Source organism: Oreochromis aureus, linkage group 3, assembly GCF_013358895.1.
Source record: "Oreochromis aureus strain Israel breed Guangdong linkage group 3, ZZ_aureus, whole genome shotgun sequence".
Classification (NCBI taxonomy): domain Eukaryota; kingdom Metazoa; phylum Chordata; class Actinopteri; order Cichliformes; family Cichlidae; genus Oreochromis; species Oreochromis aureus.
In genome coordinates, this window is record NC_052944.1 from 90534657 (window position 1) to 90555250 (window position 20594).

The window sequence follows — 20594 nt, forward strand, 5'->3', positions numbered from 1 at the left end:
AAAAACAAAAAGAAAAAACAAAAAACAAGATTAATCAATAACCAAAGGGTAAAGTCAGACCTCCTGGCAGCAATCTACGCTTGTCATAAACAACCCGGAATTTTTTGGGGAATGATGAATTTTTCAGTGCAAACCCCGCTTTATTACGAAGGATAGTGTGCTGTGGTGCCTCAAGTATAGATCCTCCTTGACTGTTATCAATGTAATTGTCAACCAGGTTTTTCACAGATTCAAAGTTGACCCTCTCGCAGACATCGTGTGTTTGTGTGATCCCTTTTGCTTTCAAGACAACTTTACCTTTTTTGGTCATATAGCCATAGCTTTTGGGTCCAGCTGCAACAAACTCTGTAATGAAATCATCCTGCTCTAGTTCATTAGTGAGGTCACCCAAATATCTACCTAATTCTAGTTCAGATTGATTTTGTTTGGTGAGGTAAACAACACTATCAGTATCGTAGTAAATTGCTCTCTCCTGCAACTGATCCAAATAACTGTAGAGTTTCATACGCCCATATGAAGTAGTGAAGGCCGCAATGAAGATGTTATCTGTGGAGTTTGGCAATGGGGTACAGAGATCGCCATAACACCATTGAATAAGCGCTACATCCTCACTGACAAAAGAGAAATAGGTCACTTTGTATTTTGGAGAAAACATCAGATTAAAGAATTCCTCGGGGTCACTCACCAGTTTGCTCTGTGTGAGATTATTTCTCTGGCCAAATTTTCCCCAAAAAGAGTTTAAACACAGTTTGGCCATTTGTCTTTTAGCAGGGTTTAGTTTTATGTTTTCAGGGTCTAAAGTGATGCCTTGCTTAGCCTGGTAGTCTTTAATGTAAAGCTGTTTATCCTCCTCAGTTACAACATCTGATGGATAGCCTGAAGCTTCTTGTTTTTTGCGCAGGAAATGATGTACATAGTCTGTGAATATTGTGTTACTCTGTCTCTCAAAGTGCCACACCTCGGTGATTCTACTTATTTGATAGCCCTTTTCTAAGGCAAGGTTAAATTCTACAGTGGTCCAAACCCCTTTGAGTGCTCTCTCCTCGTTGCTATGGTTACACACCCCCTGTTGGTTGTTCATTTCAGCACAGGTGCGACAGAGGGTAAAGAGAAGCTTTCCTGACTTAGTTTTATAGGGTAAAACTGGAAAGTAGAGTGCTCTGGGTGGGTATACAACCGCTTTGATAAACCCAAAGTAGTTTTTAGGGTGCTGAAAATTTCGAAAGATTATTTGAGGATGTCCTAAGGGGTAACTACAGGTGCTATTTACAAACGGATACAGCGAGGTAACATCCACATAACCGATTCTCTCCCCAGGGCCTGCACTGCAGCGCAGCTGTGCAGGGCTTGTACGCCCTCTAAAGAGGGCATGGCGGGGGTTCAAAGGTTCTGGCGCTTCGTAATGTTTGAGGAAGTTGATTACACTCTCATCAGTACGTTTCAACTCGGTCCACTCGTGCTCCCAGATTGTAACAAGACACACATTATACTCAGTTCTCAATTTAGCGAGTCTTTCTTCAGTGCGGCTGTTTAGCTCTGCAAAAGTTAGGTCTAACAAGGGATTAATGTCGGCTTGATTTGAAAAACACTTATCACACCCATGAAAGTAACAACCCAAAAATTCCCAGACATATGGTTTATTATCAATTAGGGCATATCCATCTAAATAATAACTACCCAGCTTTTTTTCTCCTTGATTTAGCGCATGTCTGATAAAAACACCTTGCGTGTACGAGAGATATTCTAGCCATTGAATTGAGGCAGAGGAAAATGATTTGACCTGATTACGGTAATTTAAGGGACATGGTATTGCTAAAGAATTGGCTGGCATGAAGTTTGTTAAATAAGTTTTTAGGCAGGCACTTGCAAGCGTGTTGCGGCTGAAAGGATCTACTCCTGTTTCTTCAATAAACCCGTTTCTAAACAATTTGCAGCCCTCAGCTAGAATTTCAACATCGTTTTCGCAGTATAACAGGGCCTCTTTCATGAAATTGAAGGTACCAGAGCTGACTGAATCATACCATTTTTAAAAATCATCCCTGCCTTTTGTTGTCATTCTCTCTATGCTGTAAGCTGAGGGTGGAGGGTAGGGGCCTACATATTTTAGAGTTTCTCTGGAACTGAAAGAGTGAGGAAAGAAACCCTTTACGCTGTCTGAAAATCCCATTGCTTTTGGGATACCTGACAGGGGCATAGGGAGAAAGCAGCTTGAATCCATGTATCGTTGATTAAAGTCTGAGTCTGTAAAACTGATCACTTTCGACCCTTGCATAATTAAATGTGGTTTTAACCCTTGTTTAGCCATTCGGGATAAAATAAGGTACCACAAAAACCTTTTGCATTATGGGCGATAAAAATACAGCCCTTAAAGAGTGGGCGTCTAAAATGAGCGAGAAACTTTTCCGCACAGTCCTCACCAACACAGTTCCAGGATTTGCCGTCTAAAGTTTTCGTACAAACCAGAAAAGGAGTGTGCTCACCGGTTTCATTTACAAACGTTTCAAAATCATAAAAAATCAACTTGTTGTTGTGTTTTGTCTCGCGTTCTAAAACCTGCATGTAGCACTGATGCGTTTGCTGATCAGTAGAGATTTCCTGGCGACAGATTGGGCATTTACTCTTAGCACATTTGTGGGGTTTACCTTTTACAGGAATATAATAAAGTCTCGAACACTTGGCACATTTTTTATAGAGCTCGCAGTTGCTGGCGACTCTTTCACGCCTCTGCAGGAGTTTTTTATGGCTCTCGAAACAATAGGAAGAACGACAGGTGCGATTACAATCGCTACACAGAATAGGAGAGAGGGAAAGTTCGCTGCAGTGAGGCTGCATGCAGACTGAACAGCGAGCATGACAGAAGTGCGATAACACGTGGTTATACCCCGTGTAACAATGATTACATATATAAGCTGTACCCATAAATCCTTTTAGATTTTTGATAGCATAGTAATGATTGTCAAATAAAAATAAACAAAGGGTTTTTTCTGTATTTGGTGTACTAGTTTGAAATTTACAAAGGCTGCGATCGTTTTCGTTACGGTAAAATACTATAATTTTACATCCGAGTAACATTTCAAATGTAATTATTTTATTAAAACCCACCGGAGTTTGATCATTTAGACCAGCTTTTTGCTGAATTTCTCTACCGAAAACCTCTGCTTGTTGATCGTTAAAATCGGGGTGCAGAAGGTGGGCAAGGCTTATAGCAAAACATAACTTATTTGCGGGGTTATGAACAATATATAAAAGCGCCTCTTTTTTTCTGACAATCTCATTGTTGAGTATGTGACTAAGATGTCTTTTTCCACTACCGGCTGGGGTCTAACGATCTGAGCTACAAGCTCAAGTGAGCCTTCACACATAACGGACCAATTTGACTGAACGGTTCTCAAGAATAGATTTTCAAATTCACTTAAATCACAATTGTCCCTTAAAATGACTGAAACATTATTTTGTAGCTGTTGGCCTATCAATTCTAATTGTATAAGATCACCTGGACGTGCATGGGAGAAAATCCTGCTTGTTATTTCTCGGGCACCGGCCATTATACCTTCATAATATCGGGCGTAATCAGGTATATCGTTTGGAGGAGGAAAATTCAAGATTTCTCTAATTTCAACGTTATTAAATTTATTTCTAACAATTATATGCGGCTGTGATGAATTGCTGGAACACCCCTGCTCTGGATTACCCCCTTGTTGAAAGGAGTGATCTCGAGCATTGTTTACTGGGGGAGAACTGAGCAAATGCGGACTATTGTTGAAACCGCTTAACACCGGTGGGGGTGGACTGTGGTTAACAGACTCACCGCCTGGGTTAGAGCTGTGCGAATGCTGGCTATCATTAAAATTATTTTCATTTAACCTGTTTATTTGACTCAATAATTCTGGAGGTATTTGAACCTCGTGCTGTATTCGTGCTAAGGCTTCTAAAGCGCTATTTAGAGCTGCGAAAGGGTCAGAAGAGGCAATGTTTTGCTGAGAATGAGCCTCAACATGCTCCACTCCTAAATTCTCAGTGTTATTCTGGGGGGCACTTTCACTATGGGCTAGTTGTGCAAGAGCTAAATCAATCAGTTCTAGAGGATCGTTATTATTATTGATCACCTCAGGTTGTTCATGATTCTGCGGAGGTGTATTCTGTGAATGATGGGCGTTTTGATTTAGCCGGGCTAACTCTATTTCTAAAGCAAGAAAGGGGTCTGGAATATCTTGTTCCTGGTTGTCCATTGTTTTTTTATTGTTTAACAAAGAATATATATATATATTTTTTTTAAAGAATTAGAAAAATAAAAAATAAAAAACAATAAAATAAAATAAAACCTTATTATAAGATGAGTTGCACTAATTCAGCGAACAGAGATACAGCTCGAAGAGCAATGGACGCGAGCTGGTTTCGCTGTCTGCGTGTTTGCCTTGTGCTCCTTGTCCTGACTGGCCTGCGGGTCCTCCTACGCGTCCTTCTGAGATACCCTAAGAATTTGAGGGTAAGATACAAATTAGTTAGTGATGTTTAATAGAAAAGGCGATAGTTTTTTATAAAATGAGAGAAAAAGAAAAGCGAGAGTGACTGACCTAGATTGGATCTCAGAGGCAGGGGCTGTGGATGTCTTGGTCCCGATGCAGGAGGAGAAGCTGCGACGCCGGCACGGGGCACGTGTGCCGCTAACAGTTGTTGCCTCTCCCGGGCCGTTAGATGGAGGTTTTTTCCCGAGGGACGCTGGGGAGCTGAAGCGCCGGCACTGGGCGCGTATGCCGCGAACAGTTGTTGCCTCTCCCGGGCGGTTAGATGGAGGTTTTTTCCCGAGGGAGCTGAAACGCCGGCTGGAGTGGATGAAGCTGAGCGACGCCTCGCAGAAAGCAGGGCCTGCCTCTCGCGGGTCGAGAGACGGATGTTCTTGCCTGTAACTCGCTCTAAAACCAGTGGTGGTGAAGAACTGGGTGAAGAACTAGGTGAACTCGAAAAAACATAGCTGTCCAAATCCGATATGTCTGAAAAAGTTTGATAAGTTAGAAAGAGGGTTAATGTTTTGTTTTTCTTGCACAATTAACTGTTAAGAGGGACAAGAAGAATGAAGCAGACCTACCGATTTGATCGAGATTATCCAAAAGAGAAGAATCAAACAGGCTTATTTCAGAGTCTAAAAAGAAATAACAAGGAGTATTTAAACAACAGGAAATACAGTAAAATATAAGCATTAATCAAACAGGCTTATTTCAGAGTGTAAAAAGGAATAACTAGGAGTATTTAAACAACAGGAAATACAGTAAAATATAAGCATTATATGAACAGGAGTAAGAAAAAAAGAGGTACCTGAAGAGGCCATGATCGCGGTTAGTCTACTCAAACACTTTTTTAGCTCTGAGTGATAAACTGGAGCTTATATATATATATATTTTTTAAAGTGTATTACAGGTGTTAGAGTACCTATTTCTGGATGGCTTTGAAAAGCTTTTTGAGAGAAAATGGTTAAAAAAGGAAAGCGCAAAATGTAGTTAGAAAACAAGAGTACCACTTACCGATTGATATGCACACAGGTAAAAGTGCCGCCAATTGTTGAAGTGGTCTGGAGACGGGGGTATTATTGTGAATTCGGTCTGAGTGCCGCCAATTGTCGAAGTGGTCTGGAGACGGGGGTATTATTGTGAATTCGGTCTGAGTGCCGCCAATTGTCGAAGTGGTCTGGAGACGGGGGTATTATTGTGAATTCGGTCTGAGTGCCGCCAATTGTCGAAGTGGTCTGGAGACGGGGGTATTATTGTGAATTCGGTCTGAGTACCGCCAATTGTTGAAGTGGTCTGGAGACGGGGGTATTATTGTGAATTCGGTCTGAGTACCGCCAATTGTTGAAGTGGTCTGGAGACGGGGGTATTATTGTGAATTCGGTCTGAGTACCGCCAATTGTTGAAGTGGTCTGGCAACGGGGGTATTATTGTGAATTCGGTCTGAGTGGCGGTAGTTCTCCATGCTTCCGAAGTCAGATGGCTTGTGAGAGAGGACGCGAGTCTTAACCTGAGTGGGGGGATCATGAAAATCCAAGCTGAGCGCGATTGGGTGAGCGGGGTGCGAATGGAGCCGCCCCTTTGTTATGTGATTGGAAGCGGGGCAGTAAGGTTTACCTGGGAGGTGGAGTTGGTCTCCGGCGCAAAATTTCGAACGAGGTAAGCAGCATTCGAAGAGGAGCCGGGGAGCGAACAAGAAGGAAAAAACTGTTCTCTGGCTGAGGTTCAGGGCGAGTAAGAGCGATGTTGGACTTTAAACGGCGCTGTTTTTTGGAGAAAAGAGTTTTCTTTTTCAGGAGGTTTCCTGGTTATTTTACCTAAGGATCGCGAGTAAGAACTTAGAGAGGGAGCTAGTGATAGGGCTGGGGTTTTTTTTGAAGAAAAAAGACTAAGGATTTTTTCAGGATTTTCCCCTGTTATCGAATATAAGGTTTTGGGTATATGGGGGGTTCCCTAGAAGTTATTCTAGGGGTTTTTGGAGAAAAAACGCGGAGGGTTTTTGAGGAGTTTCTCCCTGCTTATTAGCCTAAGGATCGGGTGGGAGCCGCGGAGATCGCGAGTGTTTTTTTGTGACTCTGAGTTTGATTTTAAATTTCTTTGTTCGGATTAAACAAATGCATATAAATTGAAATAAAGTTTTCCCACAAGGCATGCACCCTGTATGTCTGGCCATACTGAACGTTACAAAAGCACAACTAAGCACATTTATACCAACCCGTTCTCACTCCCGACGCGTAAAATACTGACGATTTGTCACGTCCCTTAACTTCTCATGCTGACGCTGAAGGTACCCTTCCACATTTTTATGCGACGCTGTAGGTTGTCAATTCATTCCAATATGAACCCGCTCTCGGCGATCAGAGACGCTTCGAGCAGAGGTTCCAGCCATCTATTTACTCCAATAATAACCCCGTCACGGCGAAACGTGACGCCTTGAAGTACAATCTAACTGGAAAACCAGGGACCCTCTCCGCGAACGGGTTTTTCTCCCTAATTTAATGCTTTCTTTTAATGACATCGTTAACATTTCTCAACAAAAACACATGAAAGTAGCACTGATAATTCAACAATAAAATCGCTTCATTTTCCAAAGTGATTCACGATCTGAAAGTGCGCAGATTTAACGTACATAGTCCTTGGTTGGGTTTATTATTTTTATTTCACACGTAAAACACATTTATAGTTTTATTCACCATTCCTGTTAGTTTTGGATGCGCTCGGCTCCAACCAATCAGACGCAACCGGTGTAAGCAAAGGATGATGGGAGAACGGAGAGACCCGTTTATAAGAATAAGAAAAGGAGGCAGAATTGATTGATTCTAATGCAGGTATGTAAAAATACATATATTTAGAGTAATAGCTTGATGTGTGTTTCAAAGGGGTTTTTTTTTCCACAAAAGCTTCAAACAAACAGGGGTGACTGATCTCGGAAACGATTTAATGCATTTAAAAATGGCTACAGCTACCGTCAGCATGCTTGCTAGGTACAGTACGGTAACGACTACACGTGGCTAGTGCAGCATTAGCCATTTAATCCAACGATGATCATTAAATCTATTATAAACATTTAAGGACTTGTGTGTTGCAAAAGAGCCTCACATGGTGTGTAAAGCAGTTTTTGCGCTAATAGTTCTGCTAGCTATTTACAAACCTATGATGCTAACGTTAATTGCTAACGTTAACCAGAGCGCTAAGCTTCAAGCTGCTGACGAACTCCGTCAAGACATGCAGGTAACTGTTGGGTCTGTTCCCACAAACCCCGATAGTTCTAGAGACTTATTCATCATGAATGAAAACAAGACAGTCAGCGATCGATCGATTACTTGCGCAAGGGAGGCCTCCTCCGTGTCCAGCACGAAAATGACCACACCGAGGACCTCCTCTCGCTGGCTTTTATTGACAAACTTCAAACAATAGTTTACAAAACACCTCCCCTCGCAACCCCCTTTGGTTACAAAGACAAGGCACTGTATGTATGTATATGCAGGTATGTGTGTGTGTGTGTGTGTGTGTGTGTGTGTGTGTGTCCTCCTGCTGACCAAAGGGTCGTAAACGCAGGAAGCTTACATCAAAGGAAGTAGATCTTCCAGATAGGATGTATCTGCTATAAAACCTCCCCCAACACAAAGTGGTTAGAGGTGCTCAGGATCAAAGGAATAGCTTTGATAATACTGCTTGAACTAAGACTGTACAAATTTAAGAAACACAATGGCAACATTCAACAATTAGACCTAACATTTCCCCCTTTTGTCATTGTATATACTTAAATTTCAACTTATGCACCCTTTGTTTGGACAGTGACAGTGTAGATTTCATTCATACACAACTCCTCTTCATTCACCTTCTATCGATGCAAAAGTTCACAGTTAATACATGTAAGCAGTTAACCTGCTTCTCATTGATCTCATACACAGTAAACTACATCCTATACGTAAGCAAATCAGTATCAACAGTCCAAAAACAGGAATTAATATTTTCAAAAGAAGATGCCACCAAGGACCAGACATTCACCAAGTTATCCAGCCTTGTGGTGCATCTACTCCTGTCGTGCAATTCATTATGTATTCCTGCAAGTAAACAACTGAATGTAACAGTCAAACAAGAAGAATCAACATTCTCAAAATTCATATGTCACTACAATACAACTGTATACAGACATAGACATTCAAACACATCAGTTGACTTTATTGTTTGTCCATGTGGCTCTCAGCTAACTTCAAAGCTGTAGCCTGGTCAACACCCTTCTTTATGACTCCTATCAACCCCCAAATCTTCTCACTGTAGACATCCTGTGGGGGTTAGAGTCAACTGGTAAATTATCTGCATTTACAACTTCTCCTGTCATGTTGTCACCACAGGAAAACCTTTGTAAAGGAAATTGGATCAAGGTGTTTTGATCTTCTTGGCTCAAAACCTCAACCAGCTTAGAAGTGTTCATGATGTAAATGTAGACAAAAGGCTTCTCTGTTTGCATCCTTCTTGCAGAGGACACAAAGAATAGGTGACGTTGCTCAGATTTCATGGTAAATCTCCAACTTGGACTAATCCATTGCTCTTCATACACATAGGCAACTGGCCTATTTCCAGTTCATTTAGCTGTTCAATGTCCTGCAGCAAGTCAGATACTTGGAGTCAGACTATCAGGTCTGTCGTACCAGAGCAGTTCACCTTCCCAGCTACTGGTGAATCAACCATCAGGTTCAGAAGTTGAAAAGTTGGCAGTGTTCCAAGTATGTTTACTCCTGGATGTGTTGCTACGGCAACCAAACAAACTGTCTCGCTCTCAGTGATGCTATATGGCCACAGTCCAGAAGAATGTGTAGACAGTGGCATCACAAGCATAACCACTGGTCTCGTTCTTTATGTGAGCGGTTGTGTTCACAAACTGCCACCAATAGTTGGTTGAAAACCCCATGTGGGTACTGGGTGTGGTTTGCTCTGTCCCAGTGCGCTCCTGTCATCCCACTCTGGGTCCACAGGCACAAGAAGGCGCACAGCACATTCCCAGCCATCTGATGAGTACCTGTGGCTCAGTTGGTTTCTTCACCGGATTGAGACGAGGGGCCCTGGAGGCTTTCCCCCCTTGTACCCGGTCTTCCTGCCACTTACCCCGAGCTGGCCTGGATGTGTGTCACCTTCTTGCAGTGCGCTTGATGTATCCAAGTGTTTCTTCCAGCAATCTTCACTGCTGTGGTCGTCGTCAGCAGCATCCGATATGGACCTTCCCACCGTGGACTGGACCAGCACTTCCTCTCCATGGCCTTGTCAACATCCAATTTCCAGACTTCAGACTCTGCTCCTGCGGAGAAACAGAACCATCTGGCAGATCATTTGTTCTCAAAACTTCTTTACTTTTAAACATTTTAAGCATCTAATCTGCTAATATGCTCTCTCTTCTGCTCTCCTATCATCACTACAGAAGACTAGAACTCTAAATGCTCTAACATATATAATCTCAACGAGTCAGACCATTCTCTGTTGGAGTAATCCTCATGTACATTCGTATACCTCCTAACTAATTCTATACAGTCTAACCATGTCCTGCGTGTCTCTTCCAAAGTCTTAACATTACTATTCCATTAGTTCTCTCTATCAACCCTGCACTTTGTGGGTGATATAAACAATGATGTTTTAGTGTTATCCCTAAATGTTGTGCCATTAATCTAATCACTTCATTTACAAAATGTGGACCATTATCACTATAAATGGTCTCAGGAATCCCATGTCCCAAATGATATTCTTACATATTGCTTTGGCAACCGAAATGGCATCTGCTTCCCTAGTTGGTACAATTTCTACCCACTTTGAAAAAGGACACACTATCACTAAACAGTACTCATAGTTATTACAGTTGGACAGCTCTATAGTCCATGTGAGTAACTTGAAATGGGTGACTGGATCTGGGGAATTTCCCTCTCTTAGGTCTGAAATTACCCCGAGAATTGTGCTTACAACATATCATACATGACCTGCAAAAATTTTTTTTTAAAAGGGTATTTAATGTTAAAGTATAAACTACTCATTATCTCCCTCCTGTTGCGACATGGCAAAGCCCATGGCGCAAAATAGCAGCAGTCTTATACAAATTCTAAGGCAGTATTGGTTTATCACACAGATAACAAACACCATCCTGCAAGCTCGCTCCTACTGTAAATCACAACTGTTTCCCTGCAGTAGATGAGTGGCCCTGCATGTCTGCCAGTGCATCCCGCATAATAGCCAACGTCTGCTGGCGGTGCACTGCTAAAACGTTAACACCATGTTCTCCTAAAGTTGCCTCTTTCGCGATCTTATCTGCAAAAGCATTCTCTAATGCATCTGGATCTTTCCCTCACATGTGTGCTACACATTTACAAACGGCAATTCTACTGGTAATAACACTGCCTCCAGCAGATTTTGCAAGAGTTTGGCATGTTCTACAGGTTTCCTGTAGAGGCTGTCACACCTCAGCTCACCCACTGTACCACGAAGAAATGTAATGTAGCAAATGCATACTGGCTATCAGTGTATATCGTCACATCTTACTTCTCTGCAGAATTAGACACTTCCGTTAAAGCTAGCATCTCTGCTACTCAAGCAAATATAAAACATGCTAGTTGTCCTGCATAAATAACTTTCTCACTATCTACTACAGTAAACCCGTTTTAGTTTGTCCCTCTACTGTTGTAGAACTCAACCACCAACAAACCAAACCTTTCCCTCACCAAGTGGCACATCTGTTAAGTCATCCTCGGCTTACACTCCTCTCTACGCTGTGTCTACACTCATGAGAAGTGCCCTCTTCCTTCGTTGGCAAAAGGTTTGACGGATTCAGAATTGTGCATCACTTTATGGTTATATGTGGTTGTGAGAGTAACAGTAACATTAAAGACAAGTGTCTTGTAGGTGACGGAAATGTAATTTTAGTCTGCAGTAGTAGACATCTACCTCGTGTGAAACTAACAATGTCAAAAGGTGAAATAAACTATTTCCTGAAACATTGTACAGCTTAGGCTGCTGCACATACTGATCTCACGCATGGAGGTAAAGCACAAGCAACTAGAGCTAATCTTTTAGGATAGTAAGTTACTGGCTTCACTTGTGGAAAAAAAAAGTGCTGTTAGTTATATCACAGTCACCTGGCATTTATCCTGTTCACAGAACCACAAGTCCATCGCTGGACCTCCTCTGCGCTGTCACTTATGGAGCCTGGCACGCTCCCTCAAATCCTCATGATTCAACGTTGCTGAAGATTTTAAAGGCAGAGCACGTCGTACACCTTAGTTGTCTTCCTCAACGTCAACGTCGAAACTCTTTCATTTTATTTTAAGATTTTGCTGTGCAGAGTCTCCTCATGACGATCTCCTGGAAGCTCAGTAGCACAGCTCTCTGTGCTGAAGGCGATCTCTGATCCTCCTGAAGACTCTCTCCAGGCCTCAGCTTCCGTCTTGTGGACGATCCTCTCAGTCACTTCTCTCGTCATGGCATCTCACGACATCTGCAAATTAAAATGACACTCCTCTTGCCACATGGCTTCCGCCATGTGTCAACTCCCCAATGAGACATGTACAAGAATGTTGCACATTCTCCCTAAAACAATCTCCAGGGTTTGTCCCTTGGGAGCAGCCATACTCCAACCTGTAACCCTGTGTAAAAACATTAGTCAGCAATTAAATGTTTAGCTCGTCTAACTCTCAGCTCCACCTGGAGCCTGTATCCTGGAAGACAAATCTGTTAAATCAAACTTCACATTTTCAACCGACTATAGATCAATGAGTAATAAAGTATTCAGCATAAAAGACAAATATCATGTGCAGGTTTTCCCCAATCATTAAATCACTATTATTATCACAATTTGTCCCAAATCATGAATCATCCCAATTTATTCCACAATTTAATCGGTGACTTTCCTTAAGCAATGTCACTCCACTCATTTTATCACTATGAGCTCAGTAGTGGCCAGCTAATGAGCCCCATATTCAACTATTCTGTAACCACTGCACATTTGTTCAATTGTCACTTGTCTGTCTGTGCTGAATCCTTTACAAGCACTCTTAAAGAAAAACAAACATTAGCCAAAAACAGTTCATCCTGGTTATCAGGTGTCGGCCATTCAGATTCCAGAGAAGCTGTGAAAAGTCATAAAGTTAACACTTGCTGTGGAAAAAGTAACAATGGTTTCATCACAGTATGTCTCAAACTGTATTCACTTCTCCCTGTAACATTCATATTTTCTCCACAACACAGTGTAATTTCATCATCAACACACAGCCTGTAACCACAGTTTTCTTCACACAAAATCTCAGTAATCTTGTGGTAGAAAAACACATCATTAAGTTGTGTCCTGCTATAAATCACATGATCAAATCACATGATTAACCATCTGCTGTGAAAAGAAATGTTAATGTTAGCGCTGCGCATTTGTATACACTCTTTCTCACAGTGATCTCTGTGAGCAACACAAAGTAGTTAATAACACACCCATGGTGAATTCACAGACACAGAAAATTTTAAACCAAAAGGTTAAATTTGCAGAGTTCACATAGTCATGTGACCCAAGTTTCCTCCTGTGGTCTCCTTCTGCTCCTGCAACAGACACACACAGAGATGCATCCACACCTTCGTCAGGTGGGGGTTAACTTCACACAATGGTGTTGTCAGTCAGTCTTGTCAGCTTTTGTCAGTCAGTTAGTTAGTTCCCCATTTATTTTAAAATTCTCACTCATTCACACAGTCATCCATTCTTTCTTTTTGCTGATTGTGGAATTTCATCGTCGCATTTTCATTTTCACCCACAGCAAAATAACGTCATTTCAAAAGGAAAAAGAAAAACTCCAAATTGGATTCCCTCTCTGAATCCTTTTTGACAGGGACTTGTTTTCTGATTGTCCCAAATAAGTGGCTTTCTCCTGAGCTCATTTTAATTTTTGGAGAAGCTCACTTTGCAACAGTTTTCGACGACGAGTCGTATAGCTCTTTTATTCTAATCGTGGATATCTGCTCAAACAGAGATCATCAAATGAAACTTTCAGTGCACCATGAAAGTAACAAAATAAAAAGAAAATAAAGAAAATAAAGGAAAGCAAAGGAAAGAAAGACCTTGTTAAGTCATGACACGTGTTCTTCATGCCAGGGGGATAAATCGTAACAACCCATTTGGCAGACTCAACTTACTAACAAAAAACAAATCAACAGCTAGATCAATCTCAAACATTCATCCAATCAGTCACACACACAACATACAGCATAACCCTGTTGTCTCATCACATAATAAGTTTCTTCTTATGTAACCAAAAAAATGTTTGCCGTGGTAAAACTTCTTCATACACCAGAAACTCACAATCAGCTCACTCAGTTAAAACCCCTCATCAGCATTCTGTTTTCCTCTATGATGCAGTCATCTCTCCTCCTATAATATTCAGTCCACTAGTCTATGTATCACTTTCATCTTACTAGTGACTTGGACAAGATGACAAACAGAATCTCATGCTTAAGATGCTGTCTGGTCTTCATGAGTATCATTTATTGTGTATATGCATGTAGGGTTAGTATGGTTGATGTATTTTCTGTATGTTTTTGTGTTCCTCTCATCACATTTCATTAATCTCATCACTGCTTAAAACCACACACATCTCTCTCTCTCTTTTAAACTGTTCTTCTCTCCAAAACAGAAAGTAGCATTATAGCTGTTTCAGGCTGAGAAACACCAAACACTCTTCGTGCTATCATTCACCACACAAATTATGTTATTTCTTTGTCCGCTGGGCAGGTGACCTGCAGAATCACGTCTGCCCCAGCTGGATACCTTTTCACACACACCGTGACGTCAGACACACTCACACTCACTTCTGCTTAGAGCACAATTTCACTTCATTCATCAACGATCCACACACCACGTGCTGCCCAATAAAACTTTGCAGTGTATTTCATCCTCTTTCAAGGCAGACTTAAACACCATATGTTTTTTTTTTCTGTTGTATCAGGGATGGATATGTGGTTGCAACGTTTATGTTCACTTTCTTTCCTTTCTGTCTCCTCTCCTGCCTAGTCTGTTTTGGACTCAACGCTGCTCCTAATGCCTCTCCATACTCAGCCTTTAGTCTCTCCTCCACCTCTGCCTCTTACGCTCTTCTCTGGCTCTTTTTTTTTCTGCTAACATTCTTGCTCTTTCTAATGCTTTTCCACGGTGTTGTTCCACAACTTAGCGACTGCTAACTGCAATTCCTTCCTCTGCTTAGCTGTCCCTGTTTTACCTGCTGCACTTAGAGTTATTCTTTCTACAAGCATTTTACACTGAACTTCCACTAATATCCTTCAAATACACCAACAACCTACATACTGCATGCTGCCCGGTGAATATTTCTCCATAAATTTTACATCCCTTCTAAGGCAACCTTACACATTTTATTCTCACACAAGACAACAATCAGCCACACTCACGCAGACCACGCCTGGCCCGCACACACACAACATAGGCCTATCGCTTGCGTCTACACGCACAGCTAGCGCGCTCTGTTGAAAACTCTCAAACGCCCCATATGGCGGAGAATTCAACCGTCGGACACTCTCCAAACGCCCCAAATGGCGGAGATTCCAACCTTCGACACTCTCCAAACGCCCCAAATGGCGGAGATTCCGAACACTCCTCACGGCGGAGCTACCGAACCTAGGTTATCTCCACGCCCCACGGGCGGAGAAGCCTGCGTCTCTCTCACGCGGCTAGCGGCGGCTCCCGCACCTCACGCGATCAACGCAGGGTCACGTAGCCGCCTCTCTAAGGCCTTCTGTACTCACTGTTCGTGTTGTTTCCGCTCATGGGAAGAGTCTCTGTATCCCGTTAATCGCCATCCATCCCGAGGGGAGCTCAGACGCAAATTATCCGGCCTGGTGACAAACAAAGCACCAGGACTTTCCGTCCATCATCCCAGACGTTGCGGTGGCGTCCTCTCCCTCTCCCCGCGGTGGATGCGACGTGTTAGGATCCGGCTCGAAGGACCAAATAAATGTTGGGTCTGTTCCCACAAACCCCGATAGTTCTAGAGACTTATTCATCATGAATGAAAACAAGACAGTCAGCGATCGATCGATTACTTGCGCAAGGGAGGCCTCCTCTGTGTCCAGCACGAAAATGACCACACCGAGGACCTCCTCTCGCTGGCTTTTATTGACAAACTTCAAACAATAGTTTACAAAACACCTCCCTCGCAACCCCTTTGGTTACAAAGACAAGGCACTGTATGTATGTATATGCAGGTATGTGTGTGTGTGTGTGTGTGTGTGTGTGTGTGTGTGTGTGTGTGTCCTCCTGCTGACCAAAGGGTCGTAAACGCAGGAAGCTTACATCAAAGGAAGTAGATCTTCCAGATAGGATGTATCTGCTATAAAACCTCCCCCAACACAAAGTGGTTAGAGGTGCTCAGGATCAAAGGAATAGCTTTGATAATACTGCTTGAACTAAGACTGTACAAATTTAAGAAACACAATGGCAACATTCAACAATTAGACCTAACAGTAACCACCTTCTTTTTTTTTTTTTGTAAATGTGATCTACTGGAAACAAACGTTAAAGAGGGGACACACTTGTCTAATTTATTGTACGTAGTAAACGTTATATTATTTGATATATTTATTATAAATTTTATATATGTGTATATATGTTTCAGTAAGTAAATATTCTTCAATCTCTTTTTTCCCCCATTTTCCGCAGATCAGCATCAATGTCCACGTGAAGAACCTAGTTATGCTGCCAGTGTCAACCCAACAAAAGGCACTTTCACAATATATAAAAGAAGGTATTCCTTTTTTAAAGTTTACTTTTATATTTGTTGTTATAGTTGAGTTAGGCAGACCTTTTGTGCAGTCCTAAGAAACATACTGCCTAGAGTGTTTTTCACTTTGTGGAAGAGTTTCTTTATTTATTTGTTTTTCTGTTAGTGTATGGAACTGAGGTGCTTCCTCAGGTTGTTGGAGGATGGAGAAGAGGACGCAGCCGTGACTTGTGAGATGGCGCCTGAGTCAGCTACTACTCACTAGGAGATCAGAAACATGGTGTCCTTGCAAAAGTGGAAAGAGGCCAGGCCTTGTCTTATAGACAAAATGTTATCTACTCTGGATCCACAGTCACACCGTGTGTGTCAGTGTGGCAAACAAGTAGTTGTGAGGTGTCTGGACTTGCAGTTCACACACGCTTTGTCCTGCACAACAGAGAGGCAGTAACAGGAGGGTTTTTGCAGCCTTCATCAGAGTTTCACAAGCCAATAGGTACGGTTTTTAAGTCCTATGCATTTCTTGCTATGTTCTATGAGTGGGTGCTGTTATTGTATATTTATTGTGTATCAGTTAATTTCCAATTCTTTTTATATATATTGTGTGTTTTTAATGTTAGTTCGGCTGTTGCCTGTGCAAAGGCCAGACCATGTGTGTGACTGCCAAGCAGGTAACGTTGAGGTTTCACCCGGCGCAGTTGTGGCTCTTGTAACCATAAATGGTAAGTTGCCCTTTTGTCACACAGTACATACACAATAGATGTGTTTGCAGGTTTTAGTGCAAATTGTACATTGCTATCATCATTGTTTATTTATATAGCACTTTAAAAACACACAAGGCTGACCAAAGTGCTGAACAATAGAAACATAATAGATACATCTATAAGAATTGCTATCTTGTTTTGAATTACCCTCGGCCTGCAGTATATGTGGGCACCTGTCAAAGGTCATTTGGATTTACTTTGCTTTGCTTTGAAAACAACATGAAATCTTCACAACATGAAAAAAATGAATGCTTTGACCCATGACTGAATTTATCCTTATCCTTCCTAAAGGCTGTTATAACCTTGCACTGCCAGTGGTGAGCTGCACCAGCTGTGACTTAATGTGGTCCCCCTCAGTTAAGGACATCCTGGGTAGTGGATATTGGCCTGGCACCTTAAATTTCTGCACCCTGTTTTCAATGGATGCCTTTCAGTCTTTCTATGACATTAAGAAGGCTGCACCAGGGATGTCACTTAAGGCATTTGTCAAAATGCTGGATGAAAGAACAGCCCATTTTTGAAGGGTGAGTTTCTAAATTTGTCACGTTTAAGGAAATTGTGCAAATCAATGTTTATGATGACTGTCCGTGAATATTCTGTTGTTTGTCCTCTACTTAAAAGACTGGCCGAATATCAGCTGATGCCTTCAGTAAACGCTTTGTGGAGTGGAGTGCTGTTTGAGATGGACAGGATGTGCAAGGAGCCATGCGTTAGCTGCCCTGCCTGCACTCCAGACGTGCTTGCCGTCTCAGTTGATGGAAACTGGAAGCTTTATCGCTTTCAGTCAAATACAAGGTACGTTATGCATTGTGTACATAAATCAAATATGGCTTTGTAGAAAAAAAGTATTTTAATGTTTCTTTTCAAACAACTGTCACTGTGTCCGTTCAGCACTTCAGAGCAGGCGAACTTTGAAAGTGTCTTCATTGAAAAAGATGAGGAAGTTGCTGAGTTTATGAAATACATCCAGAGACACACAAATGATGTAAGAGACTCATATATATATATATATGTATTTATTTGTGCTGTCAGCGTTAATCTTGTTAAAATGACGTTAACGCCATAAACATATACACGTGTGTGTGTGTGTATAAATGCATATGGATGGGTGTATATTCATTTTATTTTTCTCTTGGTGTTGTTATAATACTATTTACTTTACTTTTTCTTAATGTATACTTAATTTTAGCGTCCCAGGACATATTACTTTCCTTTGCTCCGATGTGTCCTGTAAATATTTCCCATATTTAATCAAGGTGGCTCACCTGAGGAACCTCTTGTCAATGCGTCCATTTCTCTCCGTCATGCATGCAAAGGCTCTCATTTGGAAATGCGAGGTATACTGCAGCTTGTAGTTTTGGATTAGTTTGAGACATTTTGTTATAAGGTTGAATGAATTCAGCAGTCATGTATTGTGACCTCCTTTCTATAGATCAAATGGGGAGGTGCGTTTCAGGATAGGGCCGGTTCTACAGTTGGAAAAGAGGTGGGACAAGTAAACATTTTCCTGTCTAGGGCGGCCATTGAAGTACAAAAGCAGGTATGTGTCTGTGTGTGAGATTCCACTCACTCATTAATTCTTATTTTATACGAACTGAAATGCAGGGCGAACAGACATGCTGACCCTCCTGGCTTTGGGGTGGACCAAAAGGAAAGTGGAACAACTGGGCCGCAGTTTGAGCCAGAGATATCTAAAGGTGATTTTTTTTTTTTTCAACACCCATTTAAATGTGTGTGGTAATGGGGGAAAAACACCTGTACTGTAAAAACATCAATGCGAATGACATTTATTAATGTATTCTTAGATCATAAGGATCCTTAGAGAACAAATGGAGAGCCTGAATATGACCAGAAATGAGCTGGGTGTGGATGACGACACACTGCAGCAATGGGTGGCCGATGTGCAGAAATGGGCTGAAGGTGAGTCTCAATATAACGCACTCGTGTATAACAATAGGACCCACCATGGCCTCATTAAAGAACTTAAGGTAGAGTTAATATCTTTCTGACAGTGTCAACAAACAAAGAAAAATAAGCCTTGTAAAAGTGGAATTTATGGCAGAGTTTTTGCGTTTCATCAAATTGGATTGAACCTGGGTTGAAATGATGTCGTACTAGTTGGTTTTATAAACCTGAACACCGACATACTTGTTATCTAATGATAATGCAGCACATGAAGGATACAGATGTCTTATAATGAATATCATCAAGTCAGTGATTACAGAGTCCACTGTAGTTTGGTGACTGTTACTCATCCTGTATTCTGATTAATATTCTTCTCACTTAGAAACTGATCAAACTGATGGCAGCCTTGGAGCGTTGCAGGCACGACTAGAGGAGCTTGTCGTCATCATCAGAGTGCGAACACAAAGTCTTTACAGACAAAATGGTACGTCCCAGTTTCTTTGAAATGGACCGTTTGATACTTAGTTTGTACAGCTACTTTGTAAACAGAATAAAATCAGATCCAGGTTTGTTTAATCTGGATGTGATGCGTGTTCTAGCAAACAAATTGATGAGTGTAGATTAAAATGTAAATATATACATTATGTGAAGGTGTGAATTTTTTATGATTATTTACAGATAGCAACAAGAGGCGACACAGAATTCGCAAGGTCATCTTAGATGAGAAGAAACGCTTGGCGGCTGCTGTTGACGACTACAACAAGCTTGCTGAACCAACAAAGCAAATTGTATCCAGTGATGCCCTCATCCAGACCGACATTTGGCTCTGGCAGAGCACAAGTGAACGTAAGCTCTTGATTTATAAATATCCTTTTTAAACAAACTCCCAGTATCTGAGCAGTAGTTGAATGTTTTGTTCTTGAATCATAATATGCTACTATGTTTTCCCATCTGATGTTGTTAAACTGTAGCTGCTGCTGAACTCCAGACAAAGAGAAAGGTCTTTGAGAAGGTGATGGCTGTGAGGCGCCTGAGAGAGGAGGAGATGATCCTTTGCAGGGAGATGCGGCATCACTGGACAGTGTTGCAAATGCGATCTGTGGTGTTGGGGACAATCTCCTCAGACTGTAAGCACATCTTTTATTTATTAATTATTTGATGAATCAATTGAAAATAAGAGCAGATGCTAAAGTCTTACTGGATCTTTTACCTATATCTAGATTGCTAGCTAACACTGCCTTCTCCCTTTAAAAAAAAACGTTTAATTACAGGATCCTAATTCCTTGTGTTTATGAGGTGAGGGTTTTTTTGTTTGTTTTTTTTACTTCACTCATATTTATTTGTTTTGTTCTTTTTACAGCCTCCTTTGTTGGCATGTCGGAGGATTCACAGAAGGGACTCTGTAGCCTGGTTTTAAGAAAACAAAGTGAACTGAAAGCTGAAATGCTCAAAATAAAGGACGTGTACAAGAGAATCCTCAGCCACCAACCACTCCTGGAAATGGACTCGGAGGAGGAGGAGGACATTCCAGACGATGCCACTGAGAGTGATTTGAGCACTTCTGATGAAGACTGATTGTGTCATCATTGATGTTATTTTTGGTAAAATAAAAAGTTAATCACATCTCTGTTTAATGTGATTTTTCAACAGACATTTTACATTTTGAGAAGAAAAATGGA

General features: G+C 41.5%; 1 protein-coding gene and 2 long non-coding RNA genes across 6 annotated transcripts; all 3 read left to right on the forward strand.

The window, feature by feature from the left end:
* The first annotated feature begins 7309 nt into the window (after positions 1-7309).
* On the forward strand, positions 7310-16490 carry LOC120438453. Of its 2 annotated transcripts, none has more exons than XR_005611923.1 (3): positions 7310-7330; positions 16189-16273; positions 16416-16490. It is a non-coding gene; the product is annotated as an uncharacterized LOC120438453 (long non-coding RNA). The 2 variants fall into 2 exon arrangements; XR_005611922.1 differs by lacking the exon at positions 7310-7330 and adding an exon at positions 7694-7733.
* A 179-nt stretch (positions 16491-16669) lies between these two features.
* On the forward strand, positions 16670-17664 carry LOC120438448. The gene is made up of 3 exons (XR_005611917.1): positions 16670-16968; positions 17302-17534; positions 17632-17664. It is a non-coding gene; the product is annotated as an uncharacterized LOC120438448 (long non-coding RNA).
* Positions 17665-18115: 451 nt separating this feature from the next.
* On the forward strand, positions 18116-20594 carry LOC120438419. 3 transcript variants are annotated; one of them, XM_039608837.1, is made up of 8 exons: positions 18116-18347; positions 18443-18496; positions 18616-18707; positions 18816-18930; positions 19298-19399; positions 19594-19761; positions 19887-20042; positions 20276-20594. In XM_039608837.1, exons 3-8 carry the CDS (start codon positions 18627-18629, stop codon positions 20488-20490), a joined length of 837 nt encoding a protein of 278 aa, XP_039464771.1. In that variant the 5' UTR covers positions 18116-18347; positions 18443-18496; positions 18616-18626; the 3' UTR covers positions 20491-20594. The 3 variants fall into 3 exon arrangements, with proteins under 3 accessions (XP_039464771.1, XP_039464770.1, XP_039464772.1); XM_039608836.1 differs by lacking the exon at positions 18443-18496; XM_039608838.1 differs by lacking the exons at positions 18443-18496; positions 19298-19399.